This window comes from Homalodisca vitripennis, unplaced genomic scaffold (assembly GCF_021130785.1).
Source record: "Homalodisca vitripennis isolate AUS2020 unplaced genomic scaffold, UT_GWSS_2.1 ScUCBcl_6204;HRSCAF=13300, whole genome shotgun sequence".
NCBI lineage: Eukaryota > Metazoa > Arthropoda > Insecta > Hemiptera > Cicadellidae > Homalodisca > Homalodisca vitripennis.
This window is the reverse complement of record NW_025782321.1, coordinates 2,379-24,168: the sequence shown is the minus strand read 5'-3', so window position 1 is coordinate 24,168 and position 21,790 is coordinate 2,379. Positions and strand designations below refer to the sequence as shown.

The following is a 21,790-nucleotide window of genomic DNA, read 5'->3' as shown; positions in this document are numbered from 1 at the left end:
CTATAATCCACCATTAGTTTCATTTCACGTAGTTTAGAATGCAGTTGTTAAGTTCTGTATTATCAATTATTGAGTCTGCTCTAATTTTTCATTCAATAACTGTTATCTGTTTTTTACTCGAAACATTAATTTGACTATTTATCGCTGCACAAGGTAAAATAAATCTTGTGATCCATAAAATCTAACTATTAATAAGCACACATGCCCAAAAAAGTACTGGCATAAAGTTTTTGAGCGATGCCTCACGAAAATAATAATGCCATACTCTGGTTCGTTCCTATTTTTATTCTTCAACAAAAAAAACGTATAATTTTGTTCGCTTGTTTACGAAAACTATAAAATAATCCGTAGGCAGTTACTTTAACGAAATTTAGTTCACTACAAGGTACATAAATGAAACAAATGACATCGATAGACCTGGAAGACTGGCCAATTGGAGCGCCAGGATGAGGATAAAGCATTTATGGATGTAGGACCGGGAGCTGTTGTTGTCAGAGCAGGACAATAAAGGAAAGTGGCGACGGCAGTAAAAGTGAACAGATCCCAGACAGTGCTGCTATATTGTGTAGTATATCCCAGGTCACGGAGTGTACCTGCAGTGCCACTGTTACCACTACTGCAGTACCAAACTTTCCGTTCCCTGTTGGGATATTTATATATCTGTTTCCTCCCCTTTCCTAATCTGCCCTATTTTTCTTCTCTGAGTTAAAACATTTATTTTGGATTTTAGACTTGTAAAATATATACTTCAATTACGTTCAGATTAGATATACGCTAGTTAGTGTACCTTGGTAAGGGGTCAATCCATGTGAAGTGATCCAATACAAATTAAATTAATTGCTTGAGCATTTAAAAATATTTCCCATTTTTATACGTTTTTTCCATACACTCATAATAATTTCCATACTGGGAATGATTTAAAAAAAATTCAATGATGAGAAGAAAATACAGATTTGATGAACAAACAAGCAGTGGCGTTTTGTTGGCAGTAGTAAAAAAAAGCTTCTACAACACACGAAAAACTTGGTAGCAATTTACCTGCGACAAGATATTATTTCAAGTTTCTGTATGTATAGTGGAGGAGGGGGTGGAAAGAGCACGTTTATGTTCTCCCCCCTCTATCACTGATGCAAATTTTGGATGCTGAAAAGAAGGTAAATAAAAGTATTAAAGACATTGCCATTTTAATCTTACAAGTCTGTGCACAATTTTGGGAATATACCTAAATGAGCTGTGAAGGAAACGGGGGATATTCCCCGGACATTAGCCATCGTTCAGTGATACAATATAATCAGTAACACTACGATTTAGGATTTGCAATCTGAAAACGTATGTATGTTTTGTTTACTTTAACCTAGATTGTAGTCCATTCATTAGTTAAGTCATTTGCCTGAACAAGAGATCAAATTGCAGATCTCGAAACTTGGAGTGTTACTGATTGCTGTTACATAATTTTATTTCATATGTTTTAAGAATTACAGAAGTGGTTAATTTATTAAATTTTAATTTTATCATATTAAAATATTATATTAATTTCACCACATTGTTTAAATGTAATTATTTCTTTAATTTTTTATTTTTAAGGTAATAATTAATGTTTTAAATTTTACATTGTCGCAAGTTAAGTGTAAGAAAGGGACACGCGGCCCTAACTTTGCCTGTATAAATAAAGAATTTTTCATTTCATTTCATTGTATTGTATCATTGAATGATGACAAACGTCCGTAAAAGGCTATATACTAAAACACGTAATTTTTTTAGTATATCATTACACTGTATGTATGTGTCTGAATAAGCTATGGGGTGTTCCAGAGTCAATGACCGCATCATGAGTGCCAACGGTGTGTCGCTGGACAACGTGGAGTACGCCACAGCGGTTCAGGTGCTGCGGGACAGCGGGAACACAGTGGCTTTGGTGGTCCGCAGGAGGGTGGTACTCCCCGCCAGCCCAGAGCCGCAGACTCTCAGGCTACAGCTCACCAAGACCAGAAAAAAGGATGGTGAGTCATCGTCATACACAAGGAGGTTTTGGATGTATTTGTGATTTTTATTTAGACTAACCTTAAGAGAAAATACAAGGGAAATGTCTAATGTCCTTACAATTCACTCACCTTAAATTAGCTGACAACTATTTAATTTTTGTAACTTACTGCAATATTTCCCATTCTTTCATAACTTTGATTATATTTTGGTGCTCTCTTTATCGACCACCATAACCTCCACTCACCTTGGGAATGGCACAGATTGGTGGTGGCTCAGAAGCCACTTTAAATCATGGTCTCTTTCAGAAGACTGCTTAGAATTATAAAATTATTCTTTGGTTTTAGTTCTCTCTGTGGGTTTCATCAAACAAGATTTCACGATTAAGGCTGATGCTAAACTTCAATAGTGCTTGTTCCGTTTCTAAAGCCTAATGTAACTTAACTGTTTTCAAACAATTTTTTTCTTTTTAATGCTCCAAGATGGTTTAATCTTATTTCCGTTAAAATGAATCATGTAGAACCATTAAATTGTTTTTCTATGGTTTTAAAATGTTTTTATTTTCATTGGGTGATTGCTTCTGAGAATTGTTGAATGGAATAATGAATAATGTGTTTATCTTGGTTTGTTATTTTATTACCCTTTATAGTTAATTCCAATTAGTTCTTTTTTATTCACATCCATGACTTATTTTATAGATTTTGTATAGATTTCTTATTAATATATTATTTATTTAGCGGTTTAATGCTTCTTTGAGTTTTCTCTTACTATGGTAGTTTTATGTGATGTGCATCCTTCATCGGATCATCCTTTTTGCGTGTTGGATGTTCCAATTTATTTCAAAATTATTGAGTTTTGTTGTGGTCATACGTTCTTTTTTATTGTTGAGTTTACATTTTGTTTGTTTAAAGATTATATTATTATTTAATTCTTTTTAAGTTTGTAAATATTTCATGATTGATGGTTTTATACTGTTTGATGTTTTCGTTTTGTATCAATCTCTTGTGAATTTTGTAAATATTGTAAAATGAAATCTTTTTGAAATGAATGAAAAAATTTTGAAAATTGGTCTGCAAGCTGGAGAATGCCAGACAGCCACTAAGAGAGAGAAAAGAGGAGATAATGATGAAGTAAGAGGAGGGAAGGGGGGAAAAGAGAGATGCTGCTGAAGGGTATTAATCATATGAAAAGTATGCTGTTTTGTAGATTTTGGGCAGCAGGAGGATAATGGTAAAGAGTTACTATAAAGTAGATGTGCCATTAAAAAATTATAGATGACCTTTACATTGTGCTCATGACATGAAATCTCACAAAGTGTTTTTGTTTTAGACTTTGGCCTTGTACTGGGTTGCAAAATTTTTGTGCGAGAGGTGGGCAGCAAGCTGGACAATGGCACACAATCACTGCAAGAGGGAGATGTGCTGCTCAAGATCAACAATCACCCCACAGAAGGAATGAGTCTTAAGGAGGCAAGAAAGCTCATCGAGAGTAGTAAAGAGAAATTGAACCTTGTGGTGAGGAGGGACACACCGAGATCAACGTACCCCACAGAGTCCACAGCGATGCAGAGCAAAGGTAGGCTTTGTCAAGTGGTTTCATGTTTCTGAGTAAAAACTTATTTTGCTACTCTTTCTTCTTTGTTTTGAAAAACATGATTCAACTTACGTTAAAATGTGGAATTAATGCCCGACCGTGTATGTCAGAAGGAAACTACCTGGAGGGGTTAAACGGCAATGCGTACGCCTCACAGAACCTGTACGTGCAACCACCAACGCGTCAGAATGTGTTGGAAGACAAGAGTAACCTAGTGCCGCGAGGGCGGTCGAGAGGACCGCTGCTGGACGGGGGCTTGTCCCTCAGTCAGCTGGACCGCCCTGCCTCGCCTTCCCACAGTCGCAGCCGTAGTGGGCTGGCCGCTGAGGAACCCCCGGACCCTCCTCGACCGCCCCCTCCTAGACCTGAAGGTGAGAAATTGTGTACACCCTAAGTTTATAGATCCTGTCTACAAGAGACCACAAATGATTCATTAAACGTTGATTTGTTATCAGATGTGTAATCAATGTAGCCCAGTTAAATGGCGTGTTTAAATGGAAAGTTCCGAATTTTTTTTATTTGGCTTATCTTATGTTTTTGGTATTGCTAAACACAAATATCTGATGTTTTTCAAAAGATGTTAATGATGATGTCCTTCCATCTCAATCTTGAATGAATTTTGCTAAAGGAGTTGATTAAAATAGTTTCCTCCAGGAGATTTATTCAGCTAAATTGTCTGTGCCTGCTAATTAAATTCTGTTGTATGGAACAAATTTACATGTTATACAAAATTGTATAGACTTCAATTAACATTTATCTACATTTTAACTTTATTTGGGAGAATTGGTAGATTTAATCAATACATTATACATACACATATGCCTATTTTTCAACATAATCTTTCTTTTGTCATCCCAATTTCTTTTTGGAATGGAAAGAGAGCAAAGATTTTGAAAGAAAGGTTTAGGACTCCTCAAGTTTGATATTTCTCAATTCTTGCTATAAGTACAGAAAAAAAGTAGCCTAAGTACTAAGGTTTACTATCACAAATTGCTTTTGTAAGATGATTATTTAATATTTCATTTTTGTTTCATGCTTTCAGTATTTCGGGGCAACCTAAGTAAGTGTGGTTATTTTTCAGCATTGTGTTAAACACGTAATAACATAACATCCTAACATTTATCACTTTAGTTTTTACTGGTTTGTATTTAATTATTAAAACCTTTCACACTTTTGCATAATTGCAAGTTTTCATTAACACGTGACTACATACTTCCAGGAAAATGTTGTGGTTTTAAAACCAGTTACAAGTTTTGCTACATGCTTGGAAAGAATTAAGAGCTATTTAATCCTCTATTACGATTTTGTGTTTCTGTTTAATTTTTGAGTATTACCAGAAAATGAATTATTTTCATACACTAATGTTTATGAAACACATTAGTTTACACTGTTTAAACAAGTAAGTAACCAGCTAATGTTTGATGTATCTATTGTATGTAATGTTAAATTCTGTGTATTTCCACCATTAACCAACCATTTACTTGCATGTCTGCCATAAGCTCAGCTGAAATTGTTTTTCTTATTTTTATCGCATGCTAGCCAGCATTATAGTTTCAACACTTTAGTAAATGTTCTTGATTATTATAATTTTTCATCACTTCATCAAACAAGTTTCAATCTTGTTTAGTTTCTGTATAATTTTATTTCTTATTATTTTCTTTATTTATAATTAAATTACTTTAAGTATTAAAAACTTTTCATGGTAAGATGATAAATGACTGTAGCGAAATATCCTTCCATTTTAGAAAATTAGGATAGAAAAAAGAATTTTACTCACTGAAAAATTGTAAAACAGTATAAACATATGTATTATTTTGGCCATCATACTTCATTTGCGTTAGGAGAAGAGCCCCAAACAATCAAACCATAAGTTGAATGACAGTAAAAAAGCCCGAAATAAGATTATATAAGAGCTTTCTCCTAAAGAGTTCACCACATAAACGTGTAATTGCAAACACACTTGTACTTAGTTTACTTTTAACCCCTACAATTTTCTGATACCAATTTAAATTAGGATTAAAAGTCAAACCTAAAAATTTTGGAAATATATCTTCTTGTGTTCCTATTAGGATCTTCTCTGAGGCTAAATATTACAGTAGTTGTCTTATCACTATTTAGAATCAAGTTGTTGGCAGTGAGCCAGTTCTCTACAAGATTAATATTCAACTTATAGTCTTCTAAGAGTTTGTTATAATCTTTATTTGTAGTTAGTTATAGTGTATCATCAGTGTATAAAACAATATTCGCAGGTACAGTTCGAGGACTTTAGCTGTGCGCGTGACCTTGAGTGTGTGGTGATAGGCGGGAGGGTGGCGGGGTAGCATTATGCGCTGCGGCCTGAAAACATTTCCTGTGACTCATGGGTAAAACCCTCCTTTCAGGAATCGTATTGGCCTAAATAACTCACCACACTCGCTAAAATCAGTCTGTTTTGTGACAATGCTGATTGTGGTGGAATTAAATAATAATATAATACCAAATAATAGCAATAATAGGACTTATTCTTGTTTCTCAGTTGTTGTAGTGTTGTTTAACGTGTTTTTGAAAATAACGTGGAAGTCAATACTAATCTGCAAATCGAAATCGTGAGTTTAAAATCGTTAAAGCAATTGTTGCACTTTCATCTCAGCGGCTAGCACGTAAACGCAAACCCGCCACACAGATAGCGTTTATTTGTTGAAAGGGTAGTATTAGGGCCCTACGAGCACAGCTACATTCCTCCAACTGTACACTAAGTATTCCAAACACCAAATCTGGTGTGTTTAAGCACGAAAATGTACAAAAATTAGTTATAATGTGTATTTATAAATATCAAGTAATTTTTATTATTTCTCTATGGTTGAGTAGAGAGTTTTCTAGACAAATAGATCACAACAAGTTTAATATATGTTACAGATTACTACAGCAGCAGTAGACAACTTTACGATGATGATCCTTTGCTTCAGAGATCCAAACAAGCCATGTTAGTGAATTTTTGCTCTCTTTTAATTATTTTACGTTATGTTTTCCATTTACTCTCTGTAATATTGGAATGTTATATTATTCTGTGTAAAAGTTACACGGTAATTCACTTAATAATTACAGGGGTAATAATTAAGTATGATTGATTTATTGAAATCGAGTAAGACAGCAAAAAACAAAAGGTCACAATGACCGAACTGTGTGATGTTATACCAAACATGTATATCAGTAGTCATTTTATTTTCATGATCATTCAATTTTCAAGATCGTTTTAAAGGTGTAATAAAATAACAATAATGAACCAAAAAAATTAATTACAAAAAAAATATGAAAATCTTTTCAAACATAATAAAGTGTCAGAAAATAAGAATATAATGTTATGAAGTAAAATAAAGAAGAGCTTGTTGTAGTTTTGAGAAAATTCAGTTCTTAACTGAGAGGCCATTGTAGCTTATTATTTACTGGATTGAAAATTATAAAAAAACATATTTGGATGCTACTACTGTAAAACTGGCAAACACATGCTACAAGGGATTTTGCTTATATACAATTTATTGGCTAGAATCAGTGAATAAATAAAATATTTTGTTCACCACATATTTTTACATAACTAGCATTTTAAAAAGTTGTTGGGGTTAGAATTTAATTTTTAAAATGAAAAAAAATTTCAAAAATATAATCAATGGTTGGAGCTTTTAAGAATTTTGAGAAAAGCGTTAAAACTATATTTTCCATTAAATCCATACCTGATAGAACCTCTAGTACCATAAGCAATATTTGCTTAATTACTAACTCAATTGTAAAATTAGTGGTACTTACTGTCGCACATGACTCTATACATAATACCTTACTGATCACTTTTAAACTTTAATCTAAATTAAGATTATATTAAATCAACTGCTGGTACGTTTTATATCAACATTAACAAAGTAGAAATTCTTTTGATCATTAGATTATTTAGAATCACAAAACTCAGTTCAGTTAAATATGTACTGGAACATAGAGATAAGAATCAATGTAGAGTATTGGATATTCATCAACAAAGTTCTTAATGATAACATGTTAGAAAAAACTTTTTTATTTATCTCTTGGCATCCTTGCATAATTTTTTCAAGAAAATACATACATCAGAGAGGTTGTAATGTTTAGGCTACATCTAAAATGCTTCTTTAATTTTCTTATCATTTTTCTAAACGGTTTCTAGTATTATCCGAAACAGATTCAAAGTTATAAAATTATTTTGATAATTTTATCCGATGCTACAATCGTTTTAGAAAGTGAAGTTACTTATAGTTAGTTGATATAGTTTTACGTTTGAAACATTTCTACACATAACATAAGTATGGTGAAAGATTTTTACACATAACATAAGTATGGTAGGAAGGGTTGATTAATTGAATTTTGAGTTTAGCTCCTGTTCACCTTCCTTTTATTGCAGTGTCTGGTATCTGACGCTGTCTCAGACTTGACTTCTGGAATCTGGAGTCATGTTCGTCTGAAGAGATCCAAAGAAAGTCGATGACAAAGAAGCTGAAAACAAAACATTTACATAATTTTAAACATCAGAGACATCTATAAATAGGTGAAGGGTAGTCTCATTATCCCATCAATTGTGTACCTGATAAGGCAATGAAACTACCACTTCACCTATTTATAGGAAAATATGTCTCTCTGATGTCGAAACAATGTAAATGTTTCATTTTGAGCTTCATCGTCATCGACTTTCTTTGGACCTCTTCAGATGAACATGACTCCATATTCCTAGAATCAAAACAGTGTCAGATACCAGACGCTGCAATAAAAGTAAGGTGAACTGGAGCTTAACTCAAAATTCAATTGAAAGATTTTTGCCTTGTCAAGTAAAAAAATAAATTTAATTTTGGAAATGATTTTTTTTAAACTATCAAAAGTTTTATTACCAATACTTTCATGGTGGTAGCTCTGTCTTCTCCTCTTTCAAGAGGACCACTAGTTTGATTTGATTGACTCAAAATCTGAGAGATTGTCGAATCCAATATTAATTAACTGAATTTGTTCCAGGCCAGACCCCAGGTTCATAACGTTCCAGAAGGAAGGGTCGGTGGGTATCAGGCTGACGGGGGGTAACGAGGTTGGTATCTTCGTCACCGCAGTACAACCTGGCAGTCCAGCGTCTCTGCAAGGTCTGCAGCCTGGCGACAAGATACTCAAGGTACCAACTTGTCATTAAACTGAGCAGGGATCACCACTTCTGGCTGGTTTATACCTTTCAGTTGAACCTACCACTGGGCACAGCAAAAACCGATGTGTCACTTAAATCTAGGCGACCTTATGGATGTCCAGGAGCGGCATATCACTAACCTCAAATGTCCAGATTCTGGGGTGCAAGGGCAATTCGATAGGTCTAGTCTACTGCGGGAGATGACTGTTGGAGTTGGTGGGATTCGTCCCCTAAGTATCAGAGGTTCTTGCTAGCCTCAACAAGGGTGTGCCACCCCGTGCCTGCTTTGACTGGAGAGGCTGGTTGAGAGCTGGCCTCCCCTTCTTCTGGGGGGGACATGACTTTGAGATTAGTGCCCTAATTCCTCATGGATCTCGATATGAGGCGGCCCCTACTTCCTAACCTTACCCATCCTGAATATCCTGTCACTCTGGAAGCACTGCTAAGTTTCTTATTGGACTAAGTGCAATTTATAAGCTTCTTGTCCTTCATTAGCCAGTTTTATATATGTTATTGTTCAACATAGGAATAACATGGAGTACCTGACCTTTAGTGATTGATTCAGTTATTGAGCGAGGCTTATTTACTTCCTTGTTCCACTTGTTGATCATGATTACCTTACAGATGACAAATTCAGAGATGATGCTGAGGACTAGAATTTTCTCCAAATGCCTTCTTCAGCAATTCAAGAGTCTCGGGTAGAAATTTCTTAACAGAGCTACAATAAGATAAGAGAAAGAAGCAACTCACCAGCAATGGCACAAGAGAGGAAATTTCTATTTTAGTTAACCCCTGCTCAAATATAACCAACATTTTGACTTTAATTTGGTGTGTATTGGTTATTGGAACATTGTTTTGCGATGATAGTAATCATCTGCTTATTGTATAATATTTTATAATGTCATCTATGCATAACACAAAGCTATACATTAAACCTGATATTTGTTATGTCATTGGAAGATTTTCTTCTTGTGGTGGGTTCATAATAATTGATGATGTGTGTTAAGGAAGAGTTTTAAATATTAAAAGTACATAGTTGAAAGATATAAGTAGCTTTTATTAATATTTTGGGAATGAAAATAACACGATCTATAGTAACAGACATGAACAGTACATATGATCTGTATGTGTCCAGGTGAACGACATGGACATGAAGTCTGTGACAAGGGAAGAGGCTGTGCTGTTTCTGCTTAGTCTCCAGGACCAGATCCACCTGATAGTGCAACACCGGAGAGACGAGTACGAGCAGATCGTGGCTAGCCAGCGCGGCGATTCCTTCCATGTCAAGTGAGTAATGATCATTCAAGCACTGTAGATCATGTGTTTGGTAGTGCAACACCTGAGAGACGAGTACGAGCAGATCGTGGCTAGCCAGCACGGCGACTCCTTCCATGTCAAGTGAGTAATGATCATTCAAGCACTGTAGATCATGTGTTTGGTAGTGCAACACCTGAGAGACGAGTACGAGCAGATCGTGGTTAGCCAGCACGGCGACTCCTTCCATGTCAAGTGAGTAATGATCATTCAAGTACTGTAGATCATGTGTTTGGTAGTGCAACACCGGAGAGACGAGTACGAGCAGATCGTGGCTAGCCAGCGCGGCGACTCCTTCCATGTCAAGTGAGTAATGATCATTCAAGTACTGTAGATCATGTATTTGGTAGTGCAACACCGGAGAGACGAGTACGAGCAGATCGTGGCTAGCCAGCCCGGCGACTCCTTCCATGTCAAGTGAGTAATGATCATTCAAGTACTGTAGATCATGTGTTTGGTAGTGCAACACCTGAGAGACGAGTACGAGCAGATCGTGGCTAGCCAGCACGGCGACTCCTTCCATGTCAAGTGAGTAATGATCATTCAAGTACTGTAGATCATGTGTTTGGTAGTGCAACACCGGAGAGACGAGTACGAGCAGATCGTGGCTAGCCAGCGCGGCGACTCCTTCCATGTCAAGTGAGTAATGATCATTCAAGTACTATAGATCATGTGTTTGGTAGTGCAACACCTGAGAGACGAGTACGAGCAGATCGTGGCTAGCCAGCCCGGCGACTCCTTCCATGTCAAGTGAGTAATGATCATTCAAGTACTGTAGATCATGTATTTGGTAGTGCAACACCGGAGAGACGAGTACGAGCAGATCGTGGCTAGCCAGCGCGGCGACTCCTTCCATGTCAAGTGAGTAATGATCATTCAAGTACTGTAGATCATGTATTTGGTAGTGCAACACCGGAGAGACGAGTACGAGCAGATCGTGGCTAGCCAGCCCGGCGACTCCTTCCATGTCAAGTGAGTAATGATCATTCAAGTACTGTAGATCATGTGTTTGGTAGTGCAACACCTGAGAGACGAGTACGAGCAGATCGTGGCTAGCCAGCACGGCGACTCCTTCCATGTCAAGTGAGTAATGATCATTCAAGTACTGTAGATCATGTATTTGGTAGTGCAACACCGGAGAGACGAGTACGAGCAGATCGTGGCTAGCCAGCGCGGTGACTCCTTCCATGTCAAGTGAGTAATGATCATTCAAGTACTGTAGATCATGTGTTTGGTAGTGCAACACCGGAGAGATGAGTACGAGCAGATCGTGGCTAGCCAGCGCGGCGACTCCTTCCATGTCAAGTGAGTAATGATCATTCAAGCACTGTAGATCATGTGTTTGGTAGTGCAACACCTGAGAGACGAGTACGAGCAGATCGTGGCTAGCCAGCACGGCGACTCCTTCCATGTCAAGTGAGTAATGATCATTCAAGCACTGTAGATCATGTGTTTGGTAGTGCAACACCTGAGAGACGAGTACGAGCAGATCGTGGTTAGCCAGCACGGCGACTCCTTCCATGTCAAGTGAGTAATGATCATTCAAGTACTGTAGATCATGTGTTTGGTAGTGCAACACCGGAGAGACGAGTACGAGCAGATCTTGGCTAGCCAGCGCGGCGACTCCTTCCATGTCAAGTGAGTAATGATCATTCAAGTACTGTAGATCATGTATTTGGTAGTGCAACACCGGAGAGACGAGTACGAGCAGATCGTGGCTAGCCAGCCCGGCGACTCCTTCCATGTCAAGTGAGTAATGATCATTCAAGTACTGTAGATCATGTGTTTGGTAGTGCAACACCTGAGAGACGAGTACGAGCAGATCGTGGCTAGCCAGCACGGCGACTCCTTCCATGTCAAGTGAGTAATGATCATTCAAGTACTGTAGATCATGTGTTTGGTAGTGCAACACCGGAGAGACGAGTACGAGCAGATCGTGGCTAGCCAGCGCGGCGACTCCTTCCATGTCAAGTGAGTAATGATCATTCAAGTACTATAGATCATGTGTTTGGTAGTGCAACACCTGAGAGACGAGTACGAGCAGATCGTGGCTAGCCAGCCCGGCGACTCCTTCCATGTCAAGTGAGTAATGATCATTCAAGTACTGTAGATCATGTATTTGGTAGTGCAACACCGGAGAGACGAGTACGAGCAGATCGTGGCTAGCCAGCGCGGCGACTCCTTCCATGTCAAGTGGAGTAATGATCATTCAAGTACTGTAGATCATGTATTTGGTAGTGCAACACCGGAGAGACGAGTACGAGCAGATCGTGGCTAGCCAGCCCGGTGACTCCTTCCATGTCAAGTGAGTAATGATCATTCAAGTACTGTAGATCATGTGTTTGGTAGTGCAACACCGGAGAGATGAGTACGAGCAGATCGTGGCTAGCCAGCGCGGCGACTCCTTCCATGTCAAGTGAGTAATGATCATTCAAGTACTGTAGATCATGTATTTGAATGATTTGAGATCGTTAGGCTTTGCTGCTTTGGCATTTGGTGGAATATCTGATTAGCTTGTTAGAGAAAGAGAAATCCGTAATATCCAGATTAACTGGTGAACACTCTACTTTCTCTCAGCAAAAAATAGAAGCGAGTGGTAAATATTAAATATTTTTAACTAGCAGTTTCCCCACGGCTTCACATGGAATTTTCAAAATCAAAAGCCATAGCTTTTTTAGTGAAACATAAGCAAACAATAGCATTTATGATGTAATATGATGGAGCCGTACAATTTTTAAACACAAGTAGACATATCAGGTACGTATTATTTCAGTATCCATGTTTAAGAGATTTAAAAGGTAAATAATTTCTATTATACCACTGATCTTAGACGTCTAGTAGGGTGTCTATATTAAACTTCGATTCGCTGTCCTCAGGTTAATTCAACCAAACCAAACCCAGTCTCTATGGGCAACTGATGGATTGTCAGATTGATGCAGATGGACGCATCATGTCTTAAATTTCATGCTTGTTATCGTTTTATGTGATATGTCATTATTCAGGATTTCTATCCGAAGGAGAAGTCAGATTAAATGTATCATGACTAACAAGAGTACACTTCTGCTTTCAGAGCCCATTTCAACTACGACCAACCAAACAAAGGGGGAGATGAGCTTCAGAAAGGGTGACGTCTTTCATGTGACTGACACACTCCACAACGGCGTCGTGGGAGCATGGCAAGTCTACAGGATAGGTAAATGTCTGAATATTATACACTTTGTATCCAATTTCAATCATAAATAATTTATTTTTAATGTTTGTGCTTTTATTTGAATAGGAAAATGTGTACTATTCCTGTGTGTGATTAATAACCGTAACCATTAACCATAAATTTATAAGTGAAACTTTTAGGGTAAAACAGACCCACAGTATAGTCTACATTACTGTTTTACATTAAAAAAATGATAATATATATATTATCATTTTTATATATATATATATAAAATAATAAAATGAAATTCTTCATGAAATTAAAAATAAATAAATAGAATAAAAATTGAAAGATAACTAACAGACATTTACCCATCGCCCCATACCTTATGCCACGATATCGTCAACCCGACAAGGCCCGAAACAGATGGTCCTTAAGACCTCTTGAAAACCGCTCTTGTGTTAAAAGGACAATATATGTTGTTTGAATAAGAGTAAAAAAAATTTTAATGTAGTTAGGTTGTTTGTTCATTGTTAAACACTCCAAATTTAAAAAAATCAAATTTTGTATAACTGTATCAGCTTTTATTAGCTGTCTTGACTATATAGGCAAGGTTCTTTCTTTCTTTCTTTCTTTCTTCTTGTTTGCTGAATTTCAGCAGGTTCTGCTTACTTTGAGCATGGAACCTCGATAAACATTCTTGTATGTATAACCAGTTTTTTTTTTTTTTTTTTTTTTTTTTTTTTTTTTTTTTTTTTTTTTTTTTTTTTTTTTTTTTTTATATTAGGTACCTTATTTATAGATTTAAGAAAATTTACAATTTCCAGTATTATTTCTATATCAAAGCTCGTTAAAAGATCTTTCAATATATAAGGTGGATCTATTTTCTTCGCTTTCAGTTTAGTGAGCAATTCATGTCTGAAGTCGTTATATTGCACACAATCAAAGATTAAATGTTGAAGACTTTCTATGGAACCTGCATTGCATTGGAGGCATAACGGAGTGAAATAACAATTTATCTTAAATAGGGTTTCATTAACCCAAGCATGTCCAATTCTTAGTCTATTTATCGTTACTATTTTATTTCTACTCAGTTTGTAATTATTATACCATGAGGAGGGGCTATCAGGGGCAAGTAGTGATTGGTTTAATTGCGCCAACAAAAATCTTCCAATGACACTTTAAAATCTGTTGGTTCTTCACCTGCTTGGGTTGCCTCTTTTGCCAGCCTATCTACATGTTCATTGGGACCTATCCCCACATGACATGGCAAGGTTCCATCTGGGGAATTCTCCGGCCATTGATCTTAACTTTTGTGTAAAGTAAGAACAAGAAACATTAGCTGTGTAAAATGATTTTATGACATATCGACTCATTTTCGTTGCGTTTGAATGAAATGAAGATGTATGAGTGAAGGACTTGGTGTATTTCAGGTCGCAACAACCAAGAAGTGCAGAAGGGTATCATACCCAACAAGGCGAGAGCTGAGGAGTTGGCAAACTGCACAGTTCAATGCCACCAAGAAGGAGCTAACAGCGTCCGAAAGTAGAGGCAGCTTCTTCCGGAGAAGGCGGAACAGTCACCGTCGGTCCAAGTCCCTCAGTAAAGTAAGCACTTGCAAGAAATGCTTTAAGAATACTTTATAAACATTTCCCAATGTAAATTATTGCAAAAAAAGATTGTTTTGGATTAAATTTTGATATCTTAACCCTTAAATTTGGGGGATTTTCAAGAGCTTGCTACAGGGAATTTGTCCTGCTAATGCACATATTATCATGACTTGTTTAAGTTAAACGTTGAGTATAAAATAGTACAGAAGTGTCTAAAAGTCAGAAGTAATGCAAAACTAATCTGAAATTGGTTACATTATACAAAAAAAAACTAACTTTCACAGATAGGCCTAGGACTACAACACTCACAAAACACACACTCGCTAAATCAATTTTGTATAATTATTTTGTACTTACTGAGCAGTAAAATAGTATTTAGAAATTTGAGCCATCTCTTTGGTTTCTATAAACAGCTGGGTAAGAAGAAAAACATTTTCTGTGATGAGCAAAATAAAGAACGTAATGTCCTCTTTGTAACAATATAAAATATAACTGGATACTTATGATTTGCACTAAACCAGTTCATGACCACTGCAGCCTGCCATGTTCTTTGGTCATGTGTAAACCACATTGAAGGGCTAACACACAAAAATACAAGAGAATTGAGGAAAAAGCACATTGCTAATGTCAGGATACACAATTCAACATTTGTCTGTCTGTCTATTTCATATATATGTAATATCGTGCTAAAGAATTTACAGAAACAACTAAAACCATAAAAATATTGCTTTATAGGGAATAAACTCTGGCAACTGAATAATGAAGAGATTTTCTGCAAATTCTCACAACTTTGATTTTTTTGTTTTTTTTTTTTAAATTCAAGACATTCAGTGGTGGAACAATTCATAACATTACAAACGTAATACACAATATTGCTCTCATTTAGCTGCAACATTTATTATGGAACATGTTACCTGACATTTATGGAATCATGTTTAACAGGATCACTGGGATGACGTGGTGTTCGGAGACAGTATCAGCAAGTTCCCTGCGTACGAGAGAGTGATGCTGCGACATCCTGGGTTTGTGAGACCCGTAGTTCTGTTCGGCCCTGTCTCGGATATCGCACGTGATAAGCTGCTCAAAGACTTTCCTGACAAGTTCTCCTCTCCACGTAAGTATTGTCAATACCTTCTTTCAACCAGTTAGCTGCATACATTTTAGATCATAAATAGCAGTTTCTTGACTGAAAAATTAATTAGATAATTCAAAGTAATAATATTCTGATTTAACTTAAAATATTAGTTTAGAATAAGATCGTTCTGAATTTATTTACTTTTTTATCGTACAATAGAAATTAAACATGTGATGATTCTATATTTTAGTTGTTATTAGCTGACTCTCTGTTATATTTTGTTTAATTCCAGAGCTGGAGAACAACCTGGAGGAGGTAGCAAAAAGCCAAAAAATCCAGTGGCATCATCAGGTTGAGTGCCATACGCGAGATCATGGACCGTGGCAAGCACGCGCTGCTCGACATCACGCCTAACGCGGTTGACCGTCTTAACTACGCGCAGTTCTACCCCATCGTCATATTCCTGCGCGCAGAGAGCAAGCAGATCGTGAAGGAGCTGCGTGCCGGCCTGGCCAAGTAAGTTACACCTTGTTTCTCCTGGACAGATTTAATACAGTGACATTCAACTTTTAAAAATATTCAACATTCGGAGTAAAGCATGACCAGTAGTATGCACGGTTTGATTTCGTATTTTAATGATAATGTACAAAACACTTTTTCAGATTCTCAATTTTTTGTGGAAGTAATCTAAGTGTGATTTAAAAAAAAGGATTTGAACTCTTATCTCCTTTTACTTTCTATGTGTGATAAATTTGGTGGAATCTCTTGCTTTAATCCTTTATTACATATGAACTCAGAGCTGTTCTGATCACATACACTTTTATTATTATTAGATTTGTGCATAATAGTCTAAGGATGTTGACAAGGAAACCTGAAAGATTATATGTAACCATAAACTTATATTATGATTCAATGCTATAGAAAATAAAATTAATGTCAAATACAGTACAACCAATAATTAACTGTATAATCTCACAAATATTCCGCTCCTCCCTTGTCCACAAATCTAGACAGTTTCGAACCCTGGTATATAAACATAATCTATTAATTGATAATATTCCTTTGATTCCCCTAACATGAATCAGATGTGAGTACCTATTATCACTGCCTACAATCAGTAACTTTAATAAACAGATTAAAGTAAGTTTTTATACATTTTGAAGTGCAGTGACATTGGAAAATAGTGATCTTAATCTTAGCTGTTAAATATTTAAAAAAATATTTGTATCATATTATCAGATAATCCAAGTGAATCTAGAAAAATTCAAAAAAATGGATATTGATAAAAGTTACTTGACCTTTCTTCTCGTTTATCTGTATTTTCTTCCCTCTTGCAAATCAAACCATCCTATTCTGTACCTTAATCTCTTACAGCCTAATATACTCTTAGTAGTTCTTCTTTACACCTATTGTAGTATTCGTGGTGTCTAAAATTGTATATTAACCCTCAAGTATCCGAGGATAAATAGAATCTTCGCGTGTTACGTGGGCAGTATTATTATATTTGCCACTTATTTTTCATCTCAACTGTAATAGAATAGTAATATTGCGGCTTCACATGTGAGGCATCATAAGCAACTCCTTTTAAAATAATATCCTCACACATTCCTCGGATAAGTGTAATTGAAAAATATTCCTGTCCCTTTAACGCAACGTGATCGGTTTGAGGTCAGCATGTTGAGAAATATCAATGCGACAATATGTTTCACGAAAAATGTCAATCCAATCTCCCGCCAAGTGCGAAATACACGGCATCATTGGTTTTCTCGTTTGAAAGGGAAAAACTCCGGTCGAGGTTTACAATGAAGTAAAAACTGCACAATTCCAAATGACGGAGTGAAGACATTTATCTTCATGGAGTTTGTAGCATCCCAAAAACTCTTGCCTGGCCTTCATTTTGTTCAACTTGTGTTGGTCTGTCAGCTATTTTGGGATCCAGGAGAAATCCAGAAATTTGCGGAAATACCTGAAAAAGTTCATTCATCGGCATCAACAGTTCTGAACGTACTGACCTTGAACCGGTCTCATTACGGAATCAGGCTACACGACAGTGTAGCCAATATGTGGGGAAAAAAATCTCCTTCCGGATGTAAGAATCTCAGTCCACTTTCTTTCTGGATATGCCTGGTATACAGGGTGAGTGGCTCTTGGTGTGACAAAATTTTTTGTGTTATAATGCAATGTAAATGTGATACAATGGTGGTTATAAAAAAGTCTAACTCCAAAAATTAGGTCTGAAATGAATTATTTTCAGTTTGTCTAAAAAAATCCGTGTTTTTGTACGTAAATCTGATAATTCTCAGCAACGTATAGACATATGTGAGTAAACTACACAATTTTTAGATTCTCCGTTAAATTTTCGATTTGAAAAAGTTATCGGTTCAAACGGTAAGAAAGAAAATTTAGCTTCAGGTCGATTTAAATGCCCAAGGTGCTAAGTTTCAGAAAAACTGAAATATCATTGAACACCATATTTTTACCACACCCTGTACACAAGAATGTGTCAAATGATATTAAAAACTTTGCTATTTAATAGGCTTTAAAATGGTATGCCATATGACCGTATTTAAGTATTCGGTTACCTAATTTTATTGGTTTGAATATTAAAAAACACGCAAGCTACAACCAACGACAGATTTGTAGTCTAGGAGCATAATCAGTTGCTTTCAGACCTTGAACAGGCGTAAAATGGTTTGTAAGACCAGTGTCCACATAAATTACTCTACCTCCAATAAACTATTTTTCTACTCAATTTAATCAAGTGTAGGATGCCATGGAGTTCACTACTCGAGAATACGCTGATATGCACTTTATTTACGGGTTTTGTGATGGAAATGCGCATGCTGCCCAAAGAGAGTATCAAGCTCGCTACCCTGATCGCTGACTTCCCAGTCATTCTGTGTTCTCAAGACTCCAACGTCTTGTGGAGGGGAGGTACAGTTCACAAAAGACCTAACGAAGTAGGACACATAGTTCATGATGTAGGATTAGATGAAGTAGTTCTAAATTCAGTACGGAATGATCCATAAGTTAGTAGTAGATAACTTGCTAGAGACGTAGGTTTTGGAAATGTTGCATAAGAATAAGTTCCATCCATACCATTTTACGCCTGTTCAAGGTCTGATAGCAACTGATTATGCTCCTAGAGTACAAATCTGCCGTTGGTTGCTAAACAGAGACATAGAGCAGCGTCATTTTTATCGAAAAATCCTTTGGACTGATGAGTCATTGTTTACAAGAGCAGGAATTGTCAATTGTCATAATATGCACCATTGGGATCAACAAAAACCCACACCGGATAAAGGAATAATCCTTTCAAACGCGTTTTAGTATTATTGTTTGGTTTGGAGTCTTAGGCGACCAACTGATTGGCCCTCACATATTTGATGAAACTGTAAATGGAACAACCTACTTAGATTTTTTGCAACATGACCTACCTAACCTTCTAGAACAATTTTGAACAATGTTGAAAGAGACGAGCTTATATTCCAGCAGGATGGAGCCCCTCCACATTTTTAATGCAACAGTACGTCAACGGCTGACTGAAAACTATCCCGAGTGGATTGGACGTGGGGGAACTGTCGCATGGCCTGCCCGATCTCCCGACCTTACACCTCTTGACTTTTTTGTGTGGGGGTTTTTTAAGCAGGAAGTTTATTCCACCCCAGTAAACTCAGAAAAAAATTACGAGGGAGAATGTGTCTGGCTGCTCAAAGGCTTCGAGAATAACTATCTTTTGAAATGACCGCAGGAGCAATGAGAAAGCGAGCAAGAGCTTGTGTGAGAAAAGAAGGTCGCCATTTTGAGAATGAACTGCAATGATGTGACATTTAATGTTTTAATGTTTAAACTGCTTTACTTTTTTTTAAATATTCAATTCCTTGTTTTATGAGGCAGTTTTATAAAACATAAAAATTAAGTACAGATGTTATTAAATTGTTTAAATATTTTTTGTAGCTTGCGTGTTTTTTAATATTCAAACCAATAACAGTAGGTAACCGAATACTTAACTATGGTCATATGGCATACCATTTTAAAGCCTATTAAATGGCAAAGTTTTTAATATCACTTGGCACATTCTTGTGTACAGGGTGTGGTAAAAATATGGTGTTCAATGATATTTCAGTTTTTTCTGAAACTTAGCAGCTTGGGCATTTAAATCGACCTGAAGCTAAATTTTCTTTTCTTACCGTTTGAAACCGATAACTTTTTCAAATCTAAAATTTATCGGAGAATCTAAAAATTGTGTAGTTTGCTCACATATGTCTATACGTTGCTGAGAAATATCAGATTTACGTACAAAAACACGGGTTTTTTAGGAAAACTGAAAATAATTCTTTTCAGACCAAATTTTTGGAGTTAGACTTTTTTATAACCACCATTGTATCACATTTACATTGCATTATAACCCAAAAAATTTTTGTCACACAAAGAAGCCACTCACCCTGTATAATTAAATTGTGTTATTTTTCCAACTTTTAGTAACATCCCATTTTACAAAATAACAGTAGTGTATATAAAATAAAATTTTAATTCTAGGTTGTCTTTTTTAAAAATTTAGGTGTATGATACACCTAGTATAGTTTTAATTAAAACGTTGTTTTCGTTGTTAACTGTAATTATGTTTTACTGATGAAGTCAATTGTGAGTATTTGTTTAAAGGACAAATAAATCCATCTATTAGCCTCACTAAAAATAATGCAACTCATTGACTTCTTATTGTAAAGTGTTGTATTCTTTTATAACCTCAGATTAAATTGTTTGCTTATGCAGAGTAAACATAGCATTTGCCTATAACTTATATTATAAATGGTCTAAGATATGTATGTAGATGTCCAAATTACGTTTAACGATATTTTATACTTCTCTTTGAGTGTAGGGCACTAATTTGGAGTGCTCTGGCTAATAAACTGTTTTGTTTCCATGTCTAGCCCGACCGTGATGGATTTGTATTGCGTGGTAAGTGTCTTTTGTTTTTTGTTCTCCTGTATGTGTCATGTGACAGGAAGCACGGATATAACCGGACATAACCGCTCAGCAAGCCTCTACGGAACGGTTCTTCTCTCGGTGGCGGAAACTCGGAATGTGAAATGCCAACTGCCTGACCACCAGTCCTAGCATTCATTTACTAACTGAATTGCATGTTTGATCACGCGCATTGTGCAATTCTGGCTGGTTCGCATTTTTTGCAGTGTCGTTTAAGTGATGGTTTAATATTGTAAGTCTTGTATGGGTGATTCTCTACGTAAAGCACGGAACCTTATACAGTTTTAAATATTACAGATTATTAAGTAATATTTTATCTGCATGGAGATAAAATGTATTTTGTTCTCGCATATTTCTATTCATATGAAGAAACGTTAATTTTATTTTATGAATTATCAGTTTTCACTAATGGTATATAGTGAATTCCTAAGTAAGGTAAATGCTATTTTTTTGGTTTTTTGGTTAAAACTTGGATTTAAAAATTTCTATTTCATTATTTTAAATTTTTTCCATTAAAAATAATTTTTCTGTAAAAAAAATATGACAAGATCCATCTTAAATTTGTATAAACTGCACCTAATTTAGCTTTTTACTTATGTCCTGTGCATCACATAATGCACGAGACAGATTTTTAAAGCCTTGTTAAAACAATATGAATTCGAAATAAAAATACAGTTATATTGTATTATAAATAGTAATAGTCAATAGTCAATAGTTCTTTATTTACATCAGCATAGAGTGTAAATGGCGTCAAAATTTACAATGAATTAAATCCAGGTTCTTGGTTACAATGTACTGTTTACAGAGTTAAAAAATTCTGTCATGGTGTAAAAGGGTCTCTCCATGAGAGCAATGATTCCTTAACAGAATACTTTTGTAGAGAAAGTATTAATAATAATACTATTTTTTTACTAAGCGTT

The 21,790-nt window shown here is 36.0% G+C and overlaps 1 protein-coding gene across 1 annotated transcript in view; it reads left to right on the top strand.

Annotated features, from left to right (window-relative positions):
* Positions 1 to 20,843, top strand: part of LOC124373709 (tight junction protein ZO-1-like) — a gene marked incomplete at its 3' end in the record, with an annotated part of 31,323 nt that extends 10,480 nt beyond the window's left edge. Inside the window, 15 exon segments of the mRNA XM_046832054.1 lie at positions 1,813 to 2,000; positions 3,310 to 3,555; positions 3,684 to 3,944; positions 4,616 to 4,633; positions 6,469 to 6,535; positions 8,575 to 8,725; positions 9,870 to 10,021; positions 13,119 to 13,146; positions 13,148 to 13,241; positions 14,633 to 14,697; positions 14,699 to 14,806; positions 15,752 to 15,923; positions 16,177 to 16,208; positions 16,210 to 16,400; positions 20,816 to 20,843. Of these exon segments, the coding sequence (XP_046688010.1) occupies positions 1,813 to 2,000; positions 3,310 to 3,555; positions 3,684 to 3,944; positions 4,616 to 4,633; positions 6,469 to 6,535; positions 8,575 to 8,725; positions 9,870 to 10,021; positions 13,119 to 13,146; positions 13,148 to 13,241; positions 14,633 to 14,697; positions 14,699 to 14,806; positions 15,752 to 15,923; positions 16,177 to 16,208; positions 16,210 to 16,400; positions 20,816 to 20,843 (1,801 nt within the window).
* Between the last annotated feature and the right edge of the window lie 947 nt (positions 20,844 to 21,790).